The sequence below is a fragment of the Pundamilia nyererei genome, unplaced genomic scaffold (assembly GCF_000239375.1).
Source record: "Pundamilia nyererei isolate P.nyererei 1_Seehausen unplaced genomic scaffold, PunNye1.0 scaffold00269, whole genome shotgun sequence".
Taxonomy (NCBI): Eukaryota; Metazoa; Chordata; class Actinopteri; order Cichliformes; family Cichlidae; genus Pundamilia; species Pundamilia nyererei.
In genome coordinates, this window is record NW_005187670.1 from 331,097 (window position 1) to 350,594 (window position 19,498).

At 44.1% G+C, this 19,498-nt stretch overlaps 1 protein-coding gene across 1 annotated transcript in view; it reads left to right on the forward strand.

Moving 5' to 3' along the window:
- Window positions 1–19,498, forward strand: part of ttn.1 (titin, tandem duplicate 1) — a 174,911-nt gene that overhangs the window by 146,674 nt on the left and 8,739 nt on the right. Inside the window, exons 171-201 of the mRNA XM_013915203.1 lie at window positions 40–336; window positions 577–1,164; window positions 1,263–1,565; window positions 1,683–1,979; window positions 2,069–2,356; window positions 2,481–2,786; window positions 2,933–3,235; window positions 3,321–3,626; window positions 3,754–5,517; window positions 5,674–5,967; window positions 6,178–6,462; window positions 6,564–6,863; window positions 6,970–9,036; window positions 9,160–9,462; window positions 9,552–9,857; window positions 10,316–10,606; window positions 10,721–11,020; window positions 11,988–12,293; window positions 12,407–12,709; window positions 12,874–13,155; window positions 13,239–13,832; window positions 13,972–14,259; window positions 14,417–14,716; window positions 14,805–15,107; window positions 15,230–15,532; window positions 15,623–16,207; window positions 16,299–16,601; window positions 17,069–17,368; window positions 17,657–18,232; window positions 18,490–18,795; window positions 18,891–19,496. Coding sequence (XP_013770657.1) covers window positions 40–336; window positions 577–1,164; window positions 1,263–1,565; window positions 1,683–1,979; window positions 2,069–2,356; window positions 2,481–2,786; window positions 2,933–3,235; window positions 3,321–3,626; window positions 3,754–5,517; window positions 5,674–5,967; window positions 6,178–6,462; window positions 6,564–6,863; window positions 6,970–9,036; window positions 9,160–9,462; window positions 9,552–9,857; window positions 10,316–10,606; window positions 10,721–11,020; window positions 11,988–12,293; window positions 12,407–12,709; window positions 12,874–13,155; window positions 13,239–13,832; window positions 13,972–14,259; window positions 14,417–14,716; window positions 14,805–15,107; window positions 15,230–15,532; window positions 15,623–16,207; window positions 16,299–16,601; window positions 17,069–17,368; window positions 17,657–18,232; window positions 18,490–18,795; window positions 18,891–19,496 — 13,953 coding nt within the window. The remainder of the gene's footprint in view (window positions 1–39; window positions 337–576; window positions 1,165–1,262; window positions 1,566–1,682; window positions 1,980–2,068; window positions 2,357–2,480; window positions 2,787–2,932; window positions 3,236–3,320; window positions 3,627–3,753; window positions 5,518–5,673; window positions 5,968–6,177; window positions 6,463–6,563; window positions 6,864–6,969; window positions 9,037–9,159; window positions 9,463–9,551; window positions 9,858–10,315; window positions 10,607–10,720; window positions 11,021–11,987; window positions 12,294–12,406; window positions 12,710–12,873; window positions 13,156–13,238; window positions 13,833–13,971; window positions 14,260–14,416; window positions 14,717–14,804; window positions 15,108–15,229; window positions 15,533–15,622; window positions 16,208–16,298; window positions 16,602–17,068; window positions 17,369–17,656; window positions 18,233–18,489; window positions 18,796–18,890; window positions 19,497–19,498) is intronic.

The window sequence follows — 19,498 nt, forward strand, 5'->3', positions numbered from 1 at the left end:
ATTATGGCCTTAATAAAATTGTCCTGCTGTCTGTTATAGAGGTACCAAGTCCACCTATGAAACTTGGAGTTGCAAATGTTACCAAGGACAGTGTTACTATTGCCTGGACCAGACCAGAATATGATGGCGGAAGCAGAGTCACTGGTTATCTTATTGATGCCCTGGAGAAAGGACAGACCAAATGGGTGAAATGTGCCACTGTGAGGACCTTGACTCACACAATCAAGAGCCTTAGGGAAGGTGCTGAGTACTTTTTCAGAGTCCGTGCTGAGAACCATGCTGGACTTAGTGAACCCAAGGAGATGATCGTTCCAGTTATTGTCAAGGAAATACACGGTATTGTTGCTGTCTTTACTTTAAACTTTTCAGATTACACATATTACATAATGTACATTTCTGACATGCTATGTCTATGTATAATTAATCCTAATTATAATAATTATAATAATCCTAATTTATATAAATGGGCAAGTTTTTAAAAGCTATGGTATTTCCGAAATAATAAACATTATTATTGTTTTACTAAGCTGCCATGTCTTACCACAGTCCTGTGTTATTATTTTTCTTTTCCAACAGAGGCTCCAGAGTTTGACCTAAAGAACTACCCCAAGAATACAGTTTATGTAAGAGCAGGATCCAATTTGACCTTTGAGATTCCATTAACTGGCAGGCCCATGCCAAAGGTCACTGTTTCCAAGAACAATATTGTCATTAAGGGATCCAAGAGGCTGCTGACAGAAGTAACTCCAGATAGTTTAATCATCACCCTAAATGAAAGTGTTTCAGTGGATGCTGGCAAATATGAAATCACAGCCTCAAATGCAGGAGGTACTACCAAGATTTTCATTATCTTCGTTGTGCTGGACAGACCTGGACCTCCTGTTGGTCCAGTTCAGATTGGAGAAGTTGGAGAGACCACAGTGTGTCTGAAATGGACTCCTCCAGAGTACGATGGTGGCAGTCCTGTTACGAATTATGTTGTTCTTAAACGTGAAACCAGCACTCCTGCCTGGGTAGAGGTGTCGACTACCATTGCCAGAAGTGAGATCAAGGTGACTAAGCTGACTAAAGGAGAGGAGTACCAGTTCAGAATTAAGGCTGAGAATCGTTATGGTATCAGTGATCATATTGACAGCAAGCCGGTCATGATAAAGCTTCCATACAGTAAGCCACTTTATCCTGTATCTTCAATTCCAATTCTTCTGTTTTATGAACAAGGCATCTTTGTTAATGTATTCTAACAAGAGTGTGTTCTGTAACAGCTGTGCCTGGACCTCCATCCACACCTTGGGTTAGCTATGTATCTAGAGAGAGTCTCACAGTCTGCTGGAATGAGCCAGTCAATGATGGTGGAAACCCTGTGGTTGGATACCATCTCCAGATGAAAGAGAGGACCAGCATCCTTTGGCAGAAAATCAATAAGACCCCAATCCCAGGAGACCAGTGGCGTGTCACAAACATCTGCCCTGGTCTTATCTATGAATTCAAGGTGGCAGCTGAAAATTCTGCTGGTATTGGAAAAATGAGCAAAACATCAGAAGAAGTGCTTGCTATTGATGCCTGTGGTGAGTATTTTAAGTATTTAATTTTTGCAGTTTTATGCCTTAATTATATGAGCTTACAACTGAAAATCTTTGCAGTTACTTTATTAAACTTTGATCTTTCTCACTTTAATAACACAGAACCCCCGGCAAATGTTCATGTCACCGAAGTCACGAAGAACTCGGTCAGTCTGGCCTGGCAGAGGCCTCCATATGATGGTGGCAGTAAGATTACTGGTTACAGTGTAGAAAGGAGGGAGGCACCCAGCGGCAGATGGGTGAAGGCCAACTTTACAAACATCATTGAGATGGGTTTCACTGTATCTGGACTGACCCAGGATGAGTCTTATGAGTTCAGAGTTTATGCTAAGAATGCAGTTGGGTCTGTCAGCAATCCATCTCTCATTGCTGGACCAGTGACTTGTGTTGATGCATGTGGTGAGCATATAATCCAAAATTATATGGACATTTATTAATTACTTGTAATAATTTTATTTATACACTTGTATAAATGTTTCTCGTCACAGGTGCCCCAGCTATAGACCTTCCTCCAGAGTACCTGGATGTAGTTCAGTACAAAGCTGGAGCTACAGTTAAGCTCAGAGTAGGAATTATTGCCAAGCCTCTACCAACGATTGAGTGGCTCAAGAATGGAAAGGAGCTAGTAACAACCTCCACTGTGTCTGCTGAAAGCACAACGGACTCTTCTGCTGTTCTGATCAAGGATGCAACTCGCAATGACACAGGTTCATATGAGATCAAGATTAAGAATGTTCTGGGGTCAGCATCTGCAACCATCAGAACTGAAATCCTAGGTATTTATAAGTTATTGATTCTCACATTTCCTTACATGTGAATTCCTAACCAGTTTAAATCCAGACTATAAAGCCTCCATCATCTCATCCATCCATGTTATTTAAATTTTTTATCTTTCCTTAGACAAACCTGGACCCCCAGCTGGCATTATTAACTTCAACTCCATCACAGCAGAAAGAATTATGTTCAGCTGGGAACCTGTGCCTGAGTGTGACCAGGGAGGCTCCAAAGTCACCCACTACATTGTTGAAAGACGTGAAACCAGTAGAGTGGTGTGGTCAACAGTTTCTGAAAGGTGTGAACAGACGTACATTACTGTTGGCAAGCTGGTCCGTGGAAATGAGTATGTATTCCGTGTAATGGGTGTTAACAAGTATGGAGTTGGAGAACCACTGGAGTCAGAGTCTGTCATCGCTAAGAATGCCTTTGGTAGGTTTCACTAGAGTGGCATGGAATCCACAGCAGCTATCCTCTGTGTTTCTTCTTCTTTTTAACACATTTTATTTTTATCAGGCTTTTTTGTCATTAACTTCACTGTTATGTGATCTTAACATACCTATTGTCTGTTCTTAAAGTAACTCCTGGGCAGCCTCATACCCCTGAGGTGACCACCATTACAAAGTCCACTATGGTGGTGGAATGGGGCAAACCAGGTGTGGATGGAGGCAGTGCAGTGACAGGCTACTACCTGGAGAGACGAGACAAGAAGAGCTTGCGCTGGATCAGAGTTTATAAAGAGCCTGTCACTGACGCCAAACAGACAGTTTATCACTTGACAGAAGGAAATGAATACCAGTATCGTGTGTGTGCCATTAACAAGGCCGGAGAGGGACCGTTTTCTGATGCATCAGACTATTATAAGGCTGCTGACCCAGTTGGTAAGTACACTTAGATTCACAGATTTACCACAAAAGTAATGATTACTAATCTACACTCCACTTAACAAATACATGGTACTTACAGATCCACCAGATGAGCCTTGCAAGTTAAAGGTGGTGGACTCTACCAAGACTTCCATCACTTTGGGCTGGTCCAAGCCAGAATGGGATGGAGGAAGTGAGGTCACAAGTTACATGGTGGAAAAGCTTGTGGAGGGAGAAAAAGAATGGGCTATGATTACCTCCAAAGGAGAGGTCAAAACAACAGAATATGTTGTCCACAATTTAAAACCAAATGTTAACTACTTCTTCAGAGTCTCTGCTGTCAATTGTGCTGGTCGCGGAGAGCCTCTGGAGATGACTGAACCAGTGCAGGCTAAGGACATCCTGGGTAAATTCATTACTTATTGAAAATAAAATAAATCGTGTGTTCAGTGTACAGCATGTGTTTCTTGTTTTGTATTCATGTTGCCCACATATAGTTTCCCTGTATGACCTTCTATATACTCCCTTCCCAGAGGAGGCCCAGATTGACTCTGATGTTGCCATGAGAACTCACTACATTGTGAAGGCCGGCAAGGATGTTGAGCTGTCTGTTCCATTGAAGGGCAGACCTGCGCCCACTGCCTCTTGGAGCAAGGGAGAAGAATGCATTGACCACGATCCCAAATATGAATTCCACCATTCAGACACAAGCACAGTCCTTGTTATGCGTGAGGTGACCAAGCTTGATACTGGAAAATATACAGTAAAGATAGAGAATGGTGTGGGTGAGCCCAAGACAGTGACTCTGTCTGTCAAAGTCCAAGACACCCCAGCTCAGTGCAGGAACCTGGTCCTGAAGGAGGTGACCCGTGGAAAGGTGACTCTCTGCTGGGAGGCCCCACTTCTTGATGGCGGTGCAGAGATTACTAACTATGTTGTGGAGAAGAGAGACTCATCCAAGAGATCATACTCTATGGTGACAAACAAATGCACAGACACAACATACACCATTGAAGATCTTTCTGAAAAGACATCCTTCTTCTTCCGTGTCTTAGCAGAGAATGAGAATGGTATCGGTGATCCATGTGAAACACATGAACCTGTTAAGGCTACAGAAACTCCAGGCCCAGTCAAGGAGGTTTCAATGAAAGATTCATCAAAGACCTCCATCACTCTCCAGTGGCTTAAGCCAGATTACGATGGTGGTAGTATAATCTCTGACTACATTATTGAGAAGAAGGTCAAGAATGAAGATTGGTCATTAGGAGGAACAAGCAGACAGTGTGAGTTTGAGGTAAAGAAACTGAAGGAGCACTCGAACATGTTCTTTAGAGTTGCTGCCAGGAATGAGAAAGGACATGGAGATTTTGTTGAAATTGGACCTATCAAGGTCATTGACTACATTATTACACCAGAGGCAGACCTTACAGAATATCCACATGGTAGCATCAGCATTCGCCTGGGTCACAATGTGCACATTGAACTGCCATACAAAGGAAAACCCAGACCTTCTGTTCTTTGGATGAAGGACAGCCTGCCGCTTAAAGAGAGTGATCAAGTACGCTTCAAGACAACAGAAAACAAAGCCACCCTAATGATTAAGAATGTGAAGAAGGAGAATGAGGGCAAATACACCTTAACCCTTGACAACAAAGTGAACAGGAAATCCTTCCACATCCATGTCATCACACTGGGACCACCATCAAAGCCTGTTGGACCTATCCGACTGGACGAAGTGAGAGCAGAAAGCATTATGATCTCATGGGATGAACCAAATGACTATGGTGGTGGAGACATAACTTGCTACACCGTGGAGAAACGTGATACCTCCCAAAATGACTGGAAGATGGCCTCCTCCAGTGTACAGGATACTCAATTCAAAGTCTCCAACCTTATCAAAGGTGTCCAATACCAGTTTAGAGTGTGTGCTGAAAACAGGTATGGTGTCAGCGAGCCTCTGCTTTCGCAAATGGTTATTGCCAAGCACCAATTCAGACCACCAGGCCCACCAGGCAAGCCGATTGTATACAATGTTACCAACGATGGTATGACCATTCAATGGGAGAAACCTATCTATGATGGTGGCACCCCTATTCAGGGCTATCATGTGGAGAAGAAGGAGAAGAATAGCATTATGTGGCAAAAGGTGAACACTATGTTGATCAAAGAAACAGATCACAGGATTTTGGAGCTCATTGAAGGCCTTGAATACTCCTTTAGAGTCTATGCACAGAATGATGCTGGGTTCAGCCGAATGAGTGATGAGAGCAAACCAATCATGGCCGTCAGTCCAGTTGGTGAGTATTAATTCAGACCATGACATAAATCCCTTTGTTACACTAGAAAAATACAACATGCTGGAAATTTTGCATGTTATGTATAAAATCTGAGAAAAATGTTGTCGGAATAAAAACACTGTGGCAAAGAGTTAAAAGGTGCATTATGCATTTCAGATCCTCCTGGCCAGCCTGATTACACTGATGTGACTAGTGACTCAGTGTCACTGAAATGGGATGCACCCAAACGTGATGGCGGTAGCAAGATTGTTGGATACAATATCGAGAAACGCCAAGGACATGGACGCTGGTTCAAGGCCAACTTGACTGATGTGCACGACTGTCAGTATACCGTCACTGGATTGGCAACAAATGAACGCTATGAGTTTAGGGTCATTGCCAGAAATGCCATGGGTGTTGTCAGTCCTCCATCCAACTCTTCTGGCATGATTGCTGTCAGAAGTGAAAATGGTGAGTAATAGCAGGAAAGAGCTTGGACAGTGTAGATATTGGGGAAGCATTAAATCAGAGTTTAAAGGGTAAATAGTATAGTTGAAGTCCAATGCTTTTGTTTCCCTTGGTTGCTACCCATGTTTTCCTCAGCTCATTTTTCCAAGAATTACCTCTACACAGCTTACTAAAGCTGCCCGCTGTAAACTAATGCCTTTTTTCCCAAACCAGCTCTTCCAAACATTGAGTTTGGCCCAGAGTACTTTGAAGGTTTGACAGTCAAGGCAGGAGACAGCATCAGGCTAAAGGTGACCATCACTGGACGCCCAGTTCCCAAAGTTGTCTGGTTCCGAGAAGGTGTGGAGATTACAAAAAAGATGATGGACATTATTACAGTTCCTGGATCCAGCACCCTCTTTGTCAGGGATGCTGATCGTTCACACTGTGGGTGCTACACTGTGGAAGCTACCAATGGGTCTGGAACCAAAAAGGAAAACATCCTTGTTCAAGTCCAAGGTTTGCATTTTTGAAAGTTTTCTCCCTATACTTCAGTATCAATATTTACCATTCTATTCATTTGTATTCTAACTTAACTTTCTCACAACTATTTGACACAGATACACCTGGCGAGCCTGTTGGACCGATCACTTTCAGTAACATCTCAGAGGGCAAGTGCAGTCTGTCTTGGAACCCACCAGAGAAAGATGGTTGTTCTGAGATTTCACATTACATCATTGAGAAGCGTGAGACAGCCAAGATTTCGTGGGCATTGGTGTCTGATGAATGTAAGGAGTGCACCTTCCACGCAACCAAGCTCATTAAGACTAATGAGTATCAATTCAGGGTCTCTGCTGTTAACAAGTTTGGAGTTGGCAGACCTCTGGAATCCAGTCCCATCATTGCACAGATGCAATACAGTAAGTTGTCATTTTGGAAGGTTTTAAAAATCAACATATGGAAGTTTTCAAATCTATATTACATTTATTTAGTCATTTCCACTCACTATTAAAATTGTTTCCCCAGCCACTCCTGATGCTCCAGGCACTCCTGATGCAACTGAAGTTACAGGAGAGAGCATCACCTTGTCCTGGACTCCTCCAAAATCTGATGGAGGAAGCCCGATTCATTATTACATCCTGGAAAAACGTGAAAAGAAGACTGTCCGGTTCTACAAGGTGATCACCAAGAAGCCTATTACTGACTGTGCACATAGGGTTATCAACCTGACAGAGGATATGGAATACGAGTTCCGTGTTATGGCTGTAAATGATGCTGGTGTTGGAACTCCTAGCAACATCTCTTTACCCATCAAAGCCGCTGAGCCAAAAGATATACCTTGCGCTCCATCAGTGGTCTGTGTTTCGGACTCCACCAGTACCTCCATCAGTTTGGAATGGACCAAGCCTGCTGACGATGGAGGCATGGAGATTCTTGGCTACATAATTGAAATGGTGAAGGGAGAAGAGGTGGAATGGAAGAGAGTAAATGAGGAGCTTGTAACTGAAACAAATTATGTGGTGACAGGTCTGCAGACAGGGGCTGAGTACAAATTCCGTGTTGCAGCTGTCAATCATGTGGGTAGAGGTGAAGACAAGGAAATTCCAGAGCCTGCTCAGGCAGTAGATAGGCTAACAGTGCCACAGGTAGATATTGATGCTGCCTTTAAGCAGACACACATTGTCAAAGCGGGAGGTTCAGTGTGCTTGGGCATCCACTTCAGAGGAAAGCCTATTCCTACTGCCACTTGGGTGAAGGAGGAAGGAGAGCTCAGTGTCATGTCAGAGGTAACAACTACTGATGGTTACAGTTCTCTGAGCATTGAAAACTGCTCTAGAAATGATACTGGCAAATATACTGTAAACCTAGAAAATTCCAGTGGTAGCAACGCTACTACATTTGTTGTAAAAGTCATGGACACTCCTGGACCTCCAGAGGCTGTTGCCTTCATGGAGGTGACCAGAGGCTCAGTCACACTTATGTGGAAATCTCCTCTTAATGATGGCGGAGCCAGAATCCATCACTATATTGTTGAGAGGCGTGAGGCTAGCCGCCGCACTTGGCAGCAGTCCGGTAGCAAATGCACACAGCACTACCTAAAGATACAGGACCTGCTGGAAGGAGTGCCATACTTCTTCAGAGTCTCAGCCGAGAACCAGCATGGTGTGGGTGAGGCATTTGAGCTGACTGAGCCTGTCATTGCCACTGCAGCACCATCAGCTCCAAAGAGACTGGATATCCTCGACACCACAGACAACTCTGTGTCACTAGGCTGGCTGAAACCAGAGCATGATGGCGGTAGTCGCATTCAGTGTTACGTCATTGAAGCTAGGCCAAAAGGTACAGACAAATGGGTAGTTGTTGGCAACACCAAAAATCTGACCTATGTTGTTGAAAAGCTCAACAAGGGTGATGAATATGACTTCTGTGTGAAGGCTAAGAATGAAGCTGGTTATAGCAAGCCCAAGGAAACTCTGGCTCCTGTGCTGGTCAAAGAGCCTCACATTGAACCTGCTGCTGACCTCAGTGAAATCACCAACCAGCTCATCACATGCAGGTCTGGAAGCACTTTCACCATCGATGTTCCAATCAGTGGCAGACCTGCTCCTAAGACCACCTGGAAGTTGGAGGAAATGAGGCTGAAAAACACAGACAGAGTCTCAATCAAAGTTACTAAGGACAGAACCAGTATCTCAGTTAAGGAGGCCATGAGAGGAGATGGTGGGAAATACCATCTGACTCTGGAGAATGTGGCAGGAACCAGAACGTTTACTATTGAAGTTAATGTCACAGGCAGACCCAGTCCTCCAAGTGGACCAATAGAAATCTCATCAATTACTTCTGAGTCCTGTGTTGTTAACTGGCATCCACCAGAAGATGATGGTGGCACTGACATCACCAACTACATCGTAGAGAAGCGTGAATCTGGCTCAACAGCCTGGCAGCTCATCAACTCCAGCGTGAAGCGCACCTCTCTCCACGTCAGTAACCTGACCAAATACATGCAGTACACATTCAGGGTCTCTGCAGAAAACAGATTTGGTGTCAGCAAGTCCACTGAGTCTGAGACTATTGTCGCTGAGCATCCTTATAGTAAGTGTTACTCTATAATGTTACTTTTGAGCTTATGAATTTATAATATTCATTTCCATCCTATTCCATAAGATTCTTATGTTGAACTTGAATAAAACAGCAATATCTAATTTCTGATCACAGCACCTGCAGGTCCACCGACAAAGCCTATAATCTTTAATGTCACTGCTAATACAATGACACTGCAATGGGAGGAGCCCTACCATGATGGTGGAAGCAAGGTGACTGGTTACTGGATTGAGAAGAAGGAAAGGAACAATATCCTGTGGGTGAGGGAGAACAAGATCCCTTGCTTTGAGTGCTCTTACAAGGTGGAAGGTCTGGTGGAAGGCCTGGAATATCAGTTCAGGGTTTATGCCATGAACAGTGCTGGACTGAGCAAAGCTAGTGAGGCCTCAAAGGGAGCAGTTGCTCAAAACCCTGTTGGTGAGTTTAGTATCACACCATGAAGAGTTACTAAATGAATATGTTTTTAGACAAAAATGTCTGACAAACATTGTTGATTTGTTGTTTAGATCCACCGGGTAAGCCTGAAGTCACCAACGTAACAAGGACCACAGTATCCCTGAAGTGGTCGTCTCCACTGTATGACGGTGGCAGTCCAATTGTGGGCTACATCATTGAACGCAAGCCATACACGTTGACTGGCGAGGGCCGCTGGCTGAAGTGTAACTACACCAATGTGACTGACAACTTCTATACTGTTACTGCGCTGGGAGAGGGAGAGCCCTACGAGTTCAGGGTTATTGCCAAGAATGCCAACCAGGTCTTCAGCAGACCCTCTGAGTCCACCGGCTCTGTGCAGTGCAAAACTGACTTTGGTAAGATTTGAGACCATGACACAGTTTCATCAACATGCCACAAAATAAATTCACAGTAAAATGAAACTTGTGTTTTCTGCTAAATCGGTGTAAGCAATCAAACCGAGTCCCCAAAAGTTGATTCTGTTCATCTGGACGTTTTCAGTGGGAGAAACATTTTGTCACTCATCCAGGTGACTCCTTCAGTCTCAGCTGACTGCAGGTTTCCCCAATCTTATAACCAGTACATTTGACTCAGTGGTGCTAGTTTCAGCCATTATGCAAATGTACTGGTTATAAGACAAAACGTTTCTCCTACTGAAAACGTCCAGATGAACAGAATCAACTTTTGGGGATTTACTTACCTGGATGATTGAGCATGCATCAAGACAACCAAACCAAGACCAAAATATTTTCAAGACATGTCAATTCAGTTTAAACAAAGTTTCAAAACCCTGTACTTCATAACCACTTGACAGAGCCTCCAAAGGCCCAGCTTGACAGCAAGCTGCTCTCTGAAACTGTGATGGTCCGGGCTGGTTCAGACCTGGTTCTGGATGCTGCAGTGGGTGGAAGACCTGATCCTAAGGCTTCTTGGTCCAAGGGTAACAGAGAGCTGGACTTGTGTGAAAAGTACCACTTGCAGTATACCCCGACTAGAGCCATGGCCATCATCAAATTCTGTGACAGAGATGACACTGGAAAATACATCCTCACAGTCAGGAACGTAAGTGGAACCAAAACTGCAGAGGTCAATGTCAAAGTGCTTGGTGAGTGGCTTTTTATTTTTAACCATTTATTTTAATGCATTCACAAATTACACTGGACGTGTTAATTTTGAACATCCTAGCATCTAAGCATTCGTACATCTGGCTTTCTTTCAGACACACCTGGAGTTTGTGAGGGCAGCATTGAGATCAGTAAGATAACAGAGGAATCCTGCACTCTGAGCTGGAAGCCTCCTCTTGAAGATGGTGGTGATGACGTCTCTCACTACATTGTGGAGAGGCGTGACACAAACAGACTTAACTGGGTAATAATGCATGCCGAATGCAAGGAACTGACCTGCAACATCACCGGGCTGATGAAAAACACAGAGTACCTGTTCAGGGTGCGGGGAGTCAACAAGTACGGGCCTGGAGTCTATCTCCAGTCAGAGCCCATGGTCGCCAGAAACACCTTTAGTAAGTATAACAGCCACATCCTTATGAAACAACACCTAGTTAGTTACTGACATCATCGTACAATCCGAGCGCTGCTTTTTTAAATGTTACACAAAAAACTACAAGAGAAACCCACAAGTACTGGTAGTACCAATACACATTCATTTCAAGTTTTCAATCAGACTGGTGATCGGTAACCAGATTTTCTTTGTTTGACAAAGACTATCTGTAATACATTTCCTAATTCCTTCACCCACATTAGGTCTGTTTCAGATTTCCAGGATTGAACAGTGTGGGTCAGAAAATGCCCTGGCATCATAAAGTGTGAGATACAGATGCTGTTAAACATTTGGCAAACGAGGCGAGAAGTAGTTTAATCTCATATAGTGGGAAAAATACAGTCTGTGAACACTGAATTACATTAGAGTATGCTGACCATTCAAGGTGATAGTTTTGGTATTTTTCAAACTTTCATTCACACTTCACCTCCCAGTCTACCCAGAATACATCTGAAAATGCACCATTCAAGTTTTGCTGGATGGTGTGAAGTTAAAAACCCAGCTTCTTAAAGAAGGACAGTAAATGTCCCGACAGTTTAAGGAGCTGTGTGATGTTTTTGCTGTGCAGTGGAGTCCTAAACAACTATGCCTATGTTGTAACAGGGTGCAGGCTTAAATGTCCACTGTAGTTGTTGGAAAGCACTGAGGAATGCTGAACTGATAACTGAAAAATGTTGAGATACTAGATAGTGCAATCATTTTTATGGTATTAATGCATCCCACCACTGAAAGAGGGAAGTCTGTTTCATTTTCCTGTCCCAGAAGTATTTCTTTTTTCTTACGCTAAACAAAAGTAAATGGAGATACAGAAGCTGTCAGGTTTGTGCCTCCATATAATCAAAAGGTTTTTGATGTATTTTGATTTGCAACAATAGTTACTCTAGATTCTTTGTAAATTAACTCTGCATCACCTGTCATCTCTCCTGCAGCTGTGCCATCTCCTCCTGGTGCTCCAGAGATCCTGGCATCAGGAAAGGACTTTGCCACCATTGAGTGGCTGAAACCAGAGAGCGATGGAGGTAGCCCATTGATCCATTACTTAGTCGAGAGACGTGAGAGAAAGAGTGCTCGCTGGGTGAAGGTGAACAGGGATGGTGCTCACTTAGACACCACGCTGAAAGTGTCCGGTTTGACTGAAGGCAACATCTACCAGTTCAGAGTGACGGCCATCAACAAGGCTGGAGAAAGTGAGCCCAGCGAGGTTTCTCTATATGTTGTCTGCAGAGTGCCAACATGTAAGTCGAGTTTGTTCAGTAACAAAAACTTCCACATTTTTATCCATTTATATTGAATTATCAGTGAATGCATCATGATATCTCTACTATATCTTTTTATGCTGTTCCTTCAGGTACCCCTGCTCCTCCTTCTATTCCTCGTATCACTGACACACACGCTGACAGCATCAGCCTGGCCTGGTCCCGACCCGTAGAGGACGGAGGAGCTGATGTGATTGGCTATATTCTAGAGATGAAGGAAGTGGGAGCAGAAGAATGGAAGAAGGCCCATGAAAAGACCCTGCGTACCACAGAGTATGTAGTAACCGGACTTTCAGCAGGCAAGAAGTACTGCTTCAGAGTGGCCGGCATTAACATTAATGGTACAGGAGACTTCAGTGACCCATGTGCTGAGACCGAGCCAGTGGAGAGAATTGGTAAGTAAAACTTTAGAAAAGCATAAACTTAAATGCATTTGCATTTGATTTTGTTGTGCCATTTCTTCTTCCACTACAGTTTATTTGCAAGTCTTTCCAGATATGGTAACTTTGACATTACTTTATCACCAAGATTACAAACCTGTCATTGTCACCTCACACAGAAACTCCTGACTTCGAGCTCCACGATGACCTTAAGAAAACTATCTGCTTGCGGGCCAGTGGCTCCCTTCGCTTATTTGTTCGTGTCACTGGTCGTCCTGCTCCTACAATAACGTGGAGCAAGCCTGGTGTTGACCTCCACAACAGAGGCTTCATTGAGGTCACCAACACTTCCACCACTCTCATTATTGACAAAGTCAACCGCTACGATGCTGGCAGGTACACTCTGGTGGCGGAGAACTCTGCCGGGAAACAGGAAGTCAGCATTTTGGTTAAGGTTTATGGTAGGTTGAATGGATTTTTTTTTAATGTGTTACAGAAACGTTTATGAACTGGCCTTTTGACTAAAGTATGTGCTTTTCTTTAGATACTCCTGGACCAACTGGGCCAATCAAAATGAAGGAACTGACCAAGGAGTCTGCAACCATCTCTTGGGATGCTCCAACTGTGGATGGTGGTGCTCCTGTCAACAATTACATCATTGAGAGGCGTGAAGCGTCCATGAGAGCCTACAAAACAGTCACAGCCAAGTGCAGTAAAACATCTTACAAGATCGATGGCCTGATGGAGGGCATGCTGTATTATTTCCGTGTTCTCCCTGAGAACATCTATGGTATTGGAGAGCCCTGTGAGACACCAGATGTCATCCTGGTTTGCGAGGTGCCTCTGCCACCACAAAAATTGGAAGTGATTGATGTCACCAAGAGCACTGTCACCCTGGGCTGGGAGAAACCGGAACATGATGGTGGCAGCAGACTGATAGGTTATGTCATTGAAGCCTGCAAGTTTGGTACCGACAAATGGATGAAGGTGGCTACATTGAAGCTCACAGACTTTGAGCACACCATTGAGAAGCTGAATGAGAAGGAGCAGTACTTGTTCAGAATCAGAGCCATCAACAGCCGAGGAGCCAGTGAACCCAAAGAACTTGTTGCAGCTGTCACTGTACAGGAACAGAGAGGTAACAAACAAAGCCAACTTGTACTACTTGCAGTTAAAATGTTTTTACAGCTTAAGGCAAAGCAAAATTGACAAAAACTCACAAAGTTGTTGTTCAGTTCACACTTTTTCCTAACTATATTTTAATCTCTCCCTTCCAGTAATGCCAGTAGTGGACTTCTCTGGCATTCCTCAGAAGGTTGTCAATGTGCTGGCTGGCAAGACCCTGGATCTGGACCTGCCTATCATCGGCAGACCTCCTCCTGTTTGCTCCTGGTACTTTGGTGACAACAAGATAAAAATCACAGACCGTGTCAAGATCAAGAGTACTGGCAAGTTCACCAAACTGACGATGTCTGACACCACCATCGATGACACTGGTGACTACACCCTGGAGGTGAAGAATGCTGTTGGTGTCATCACTGAGTTCATCAAAGTCGTCATTCTCTGTAAGAAACCAACCCTGATTTAGTATTGCTTATATTTTTGCTACCAAGTCAAGTCTAGCTATTTCTGTATTGGCAGTGGTATAGGTAATATTAACATTTAGCTTTACGTACATTCAGGTGAGTGTAACGTTTAATTTTATGAAACTTTATTTACTAGCTAAACCTGATGAGCCAAAGGGACCCATCAGGTTTGACGAGATTGATGCCACCACCGTCACTTGCAGTTGGGATCCTCCAATCAGAGATGGTGGAGCTCCCATCAGTGGCTATGTGGTGGAGCAGCGTGATGCCCACAGACCTGGTTGGGTGCCTGTCTCTGACTCTGTCAGCCGACCAATGTTTAAATTTGATAACCTGATCGAGGGAGATGAGTATGTCTTCCGTGCAGCTGCTGTGAATCATTACGGCACTGGAGAATTCCTGCAGTCTGAGATTGTCACCTGCAGAAGCATGAAGAGTAAGACCGCTATCATTCCTTTAAATATTATATTTGGTTGATACATATGATGGCAACAGTGGTAACATGTTTTCCCTTCCCTCGTCAGATATTCCTGGACCACCTGGACGTCCAGTTGTTTTCGATGTTTCTCGTGATGGTATGACTGTGGCTTGGGAGCCGCCAGATGAGGATGGTGGCCTTGAAGTTTCTGGTTACATCATTGAACGGAAAGAAGTCAGGGCTGATAGATGGGTGCGTGCCAACAAGAACCCCGTAACCATGACCAGATACCGGTCTACTGAGCTGATCGAGGGTCTTGAGTACGAACACAGAATCACTGCCATCAATGCCAGAGGACTTAGCAAGCCAAGTCTGCCATCTAAACCAGCAGTGGCAACAGATCCCATTGGTAAGACAACATTTTGATATAAATCTAGAATTTTAGACATATGTGTGTGACATGACTCTTGACATTGAAAGTCACAAAAGAGCAACAGACTACATACTGATATTGTTCTGTTCCCCAACCAGATCCACCTGGCTGTCCTCAGAATCCAAGGATCACTGATACCACAAAGTCCTCTGTGTCACTGGCTTGGAGTCCTCCTGATGATGAGGGAGACGCTAGGGTAGATGGTTACCTGATTGAGATGCAGAAGGTGGGCACTATGGCCTGGATTAAATGCAACACCACACCATCTCTAATTTGTGAGTACACTCTGACCAACATGCCACAAGGAGAGCAGTTCAAATTCCGTGTGATGGCCTGCAATGCTGGTGGCTCTGGAGAGCCCGCTGAAGTGCCTGGAACAGTTACTGTGACTGAGATGCTTGGTAAGAACAAACAGACTTTCTCCAAGATGATGTGTGTACAACTAAAACTAGTACAGAATGGACCTAACTTTTGGTATCAATATTTTCCAGAATCTCCTGAATATGACCTGGAGCTGAAATACAAAGATCTGTACGTGGTCCGCTACGGAGGAGTGCTTAGATTATCTGTACCCATTAAAGGTAAACCTCAGCCAACCTGCAAGTGGTCAAAGGATGGCGGTTTAGTGTCTGCCAGGGCTATGATTGCCTCCACTGAAGATGCCAGTGAGCTTGTAATCAAGGGAGCTGAGAGGAGTGACTCTGGTGTCTATGATCTCCTGCTGGAGAATAAGGTTGGCAAGAAGAAAGTCCAAATCAAGGTGAAGGTCATTGGCAGACCAAGTGCTCCAGAGGGACCAATAGTCTTTGAGGAGATTCAGGCCAACTCTGTCAGGCTGTCCTGGAAGGCACCTATTGATGACGGTGGCTCAGAAATCCTTGGTTATATTGTGGAAAGACGTGAGGCAACCAGAAATGCCTGGTATACTGTAGACTGTAGAGTGACTGAAACTCAGTTGCTTGTTAAGGGCCTGAAGGAGGGAACAGAGTATCACTTCAAGGTCACAGCTGAAAACTCATTTGGTATCAGTGCATCCCTGAAGTCTGAACAGCCAGTGGTACCCATGACTCCTCTCTGTAAGTATTCCTTGTTTTGTTTTTTGTTTTTTTCAAACCCTTCAGGCTTGTATTCAGAAACAATTAAAAAATTCCCCATCTTTCAAATCAGGTTCCCCTGAGCCTTCAACTACCCCACCAGAGATTATGGATGTCACCAAGAGCTCAGTGGCACTTGCATGGTCCAGACCAAAGGATGATGGAGGATCTGCTATCACTGGTTACTTTGTTGAGTACAAGGTGGTGTCTGCTGAAACATGGTCCCGTCACGAGGCCAAGATAACCTCCACCATGTTTACTCTACCTGGACTCACCCCAGATACGGACTACCAGTTCCGCATTGTTGCTGTCAATGACATAGGCGAAAGTGAGGCAGGTCCTGTGTCGGACCCAGTCACATGCAAAGATCCATTCGGTGAGTCTCATGTCCTTAAACGTTTTTGTTAGGTTTGGGGTTTGTTTCTGCCACATGCAAATTTTCAGAAACTAGAAGTGGGTAACTTTCGTCTGGAATTTCACACATTTTGGCATTACATTTGTTTGTGAAAGCTTTTGTATTTAGGTATTCCCAATAAGCACACATTTTAGAAACATGAGGGGGCCTTGAGCTAGCATAAACCCTACCACTAACCCGTGATTGGTCTTTGGCAACCAATGTTAGAAGTGAAATGCACTAGGTCGCTGAGGGATTTTAAACAGATGTGTTTAAATTACATTACATTACAATCTTATGTAAACTTATGTAATCAGTGTAATGAGTTGCAGTTGTACAATCGATTACTTGATCTTGTCAGTATATTGAAGTAGGTAGGTGGGCTCTCTCGCTGTGTTTTAAAAAGAGAAAAAAACATTAAATAGGCTCACCCTTTTCTCTCCTTTCAGACAAGCCCAGTCAACCAGGTGAAATTGACACAGTGAACGTGAGTAACAACAACATAACAATCCGCTGGCAAGCTCCAGAGTGTGATGGTGGAAAGGAGGTCCTGGGCTATTGGGTGGAATACAGGAAGTCCACAGAGAGCACCTGGAAAAAGTGTAACAAGGAGAGACTTAAGGAAAAGGAGTTCACGGCACGTGGACTAGCTGAGGCCACAGAATATGAATTCAGGGTGTTTGCTGAGAATGAGACGGGAATGAGCAGGCCTCGTAGGACTGCCACATGTATCAAAACCAAGCTGACTTGTGAGTACCTAAGAATATATTTATTATTAAATTTATATTTATTTACAGGGATAATACCTAGAAACATTCCTATTTGGCAACTAGTGATATACCACTATATACAATGTATGCACACTGGTACAGACCATATCCATGGGTATGGTTATAAGTTATAATGTTATAATTCAATACAATACTATTACAAAAAAAATAACCAGTATGAAAAAGACATATTTAGACAGACTTACCATATATAGAGTATGCTGTTTATTTTTTTTATAAATATGCTTCTTTGTTTTGTTTTTCCAGCTGAAACTAAACCAAGCCTGAGAAAAGAAATGGATGAAGTAACTGCCAAACTTGGCCAGCCTGCAGTTATGAAGTGCCAGATTATTGGAAGACCCGTTCCTGAAATAAAGTGGTATCATGCAGGCAAGGAAATTATCGAGTCTCGCAAGTACGAGATGAGCTCTGACGGCCGCAACCACTCCCTGTCAATTATGACTGACCAGCAGGAAGATGAAGGCGAATACACCTGCAAGGCCATCAATGACGCTGGAGAAGCAGAGACCACAGGCATGTTGGTTTTGGAGGCGGCGCCATCATTCCACCCTGACTACCCACTGAAGGAAATCCATTTTGCTGGCCTCGGAACTACTCTGCGTATCCATGCTGTTTACATTGGCCGTCCTGAGCCAAAGATCATGTGGCTGCATGGGGCAAAGACTCTGGAAAACACAGAAGACATAAGCATTGAGACCACTGAGCACTACACACATCTGGTCATCAAGAACGTGCAGCGCAGAGTCCATGGAGGCAAATACAGAATAAGACTGCACAACCACTTTGGCCGAGCTGACACCGCATTCAGTGTTGAAATCTACGGTATGTTCTATGTTAATTACCTCCAGAAATTCAATTCAGTTTTGTTCACACAGCACCAAATCACAACAACAGTCGCCTCAAGGTGCTTTATATTGTAGGGTAGACCCTACAATAATACATACATAGAAAAACCCAACAATTGTATAACCCCCTACAAGCAAGCACTTTGGCGACAGTGGGAAGGAAAGTGCAGCAATGCATACATTTGTAAGCGTGAAATTATCCAATTTGTAAATATATCATACCTCTATTCCTAGACAAACCTGATATACCTCAGGGTCCCATTGTTCTGGATGCCCTGCTGAAGAACTCAGTGATCATCAGCTGGAAGCCTCCCAAAGATGACGGTGGCTGCATGATTACGAACTATATTGTGGAGAAGCGTGAGGACAGGGAGGGCTCAGAGTGGGAACTGGTGTCGTCATCCATCAATGGCACATCCTGCCGTGTGCCCAACCTCATCGAGAGTGCTGGATACTTCTTCCGGGTCTATGCCCAGAATCGCTATGGCAACAGCAAGCCACTGGAGCTCACTTGCCCGATCCTCATCAAGAGTCAGCTGGGTATGTTTAATAAAAGGCAATATTTCACAATGGGTCACATATACAGAGATGCGAAATACTGACAGTGGTTTCATAAATATATATTCCTTTCACAGAGAGACCATCGCCACCTCTATCACCAGTTGTTTCTGGAATTACTAAGGATTCCTGCGTGGTTTCCTGGAAACCTCCTCTCAGTGATGGTGGATCCAAGATCAAGAGCTACTACCTGGAGAAGAAGAACAAAAAGGACAGGCGGGAATGGACTGAATGGACTCCAGTGACCACAGATGAAATCAAACAAACAGTCTTTTCTGTGAAGCGCCTGACCGAGGGTGTTGAGCACATCTTCCGTGTCAAATGCGAGAATCTTGGAGGGCAAAGTGACTATAGCGAGGAGACCACTCCCATCATTCCAGCCGCAGCTGTCGAGATCCGTGCTCCTGCCTTTAAGGAGGAGCTGAGGAACATGAGTGTCAAGTACAAGAGCAATGCTACCCTTGTCTGTAAGATTACAGGACAGCCCAAGCCTGTAATTAAATGGTTCAGACGAGGAAAAGAGGTCCATTCTGATGGAAAGAAGATCAAGATCCAGGAGTTTAAGGGAGGTTACCATCAGCTGGTCATCACAGAGGCTGACGAGGAAGACTCCACTGTTTACCAGATTAGGGCCACCAACCAGGGAGGCTCCATCTGTGCCACTGTCTCTCTGGATGTTGAAAGT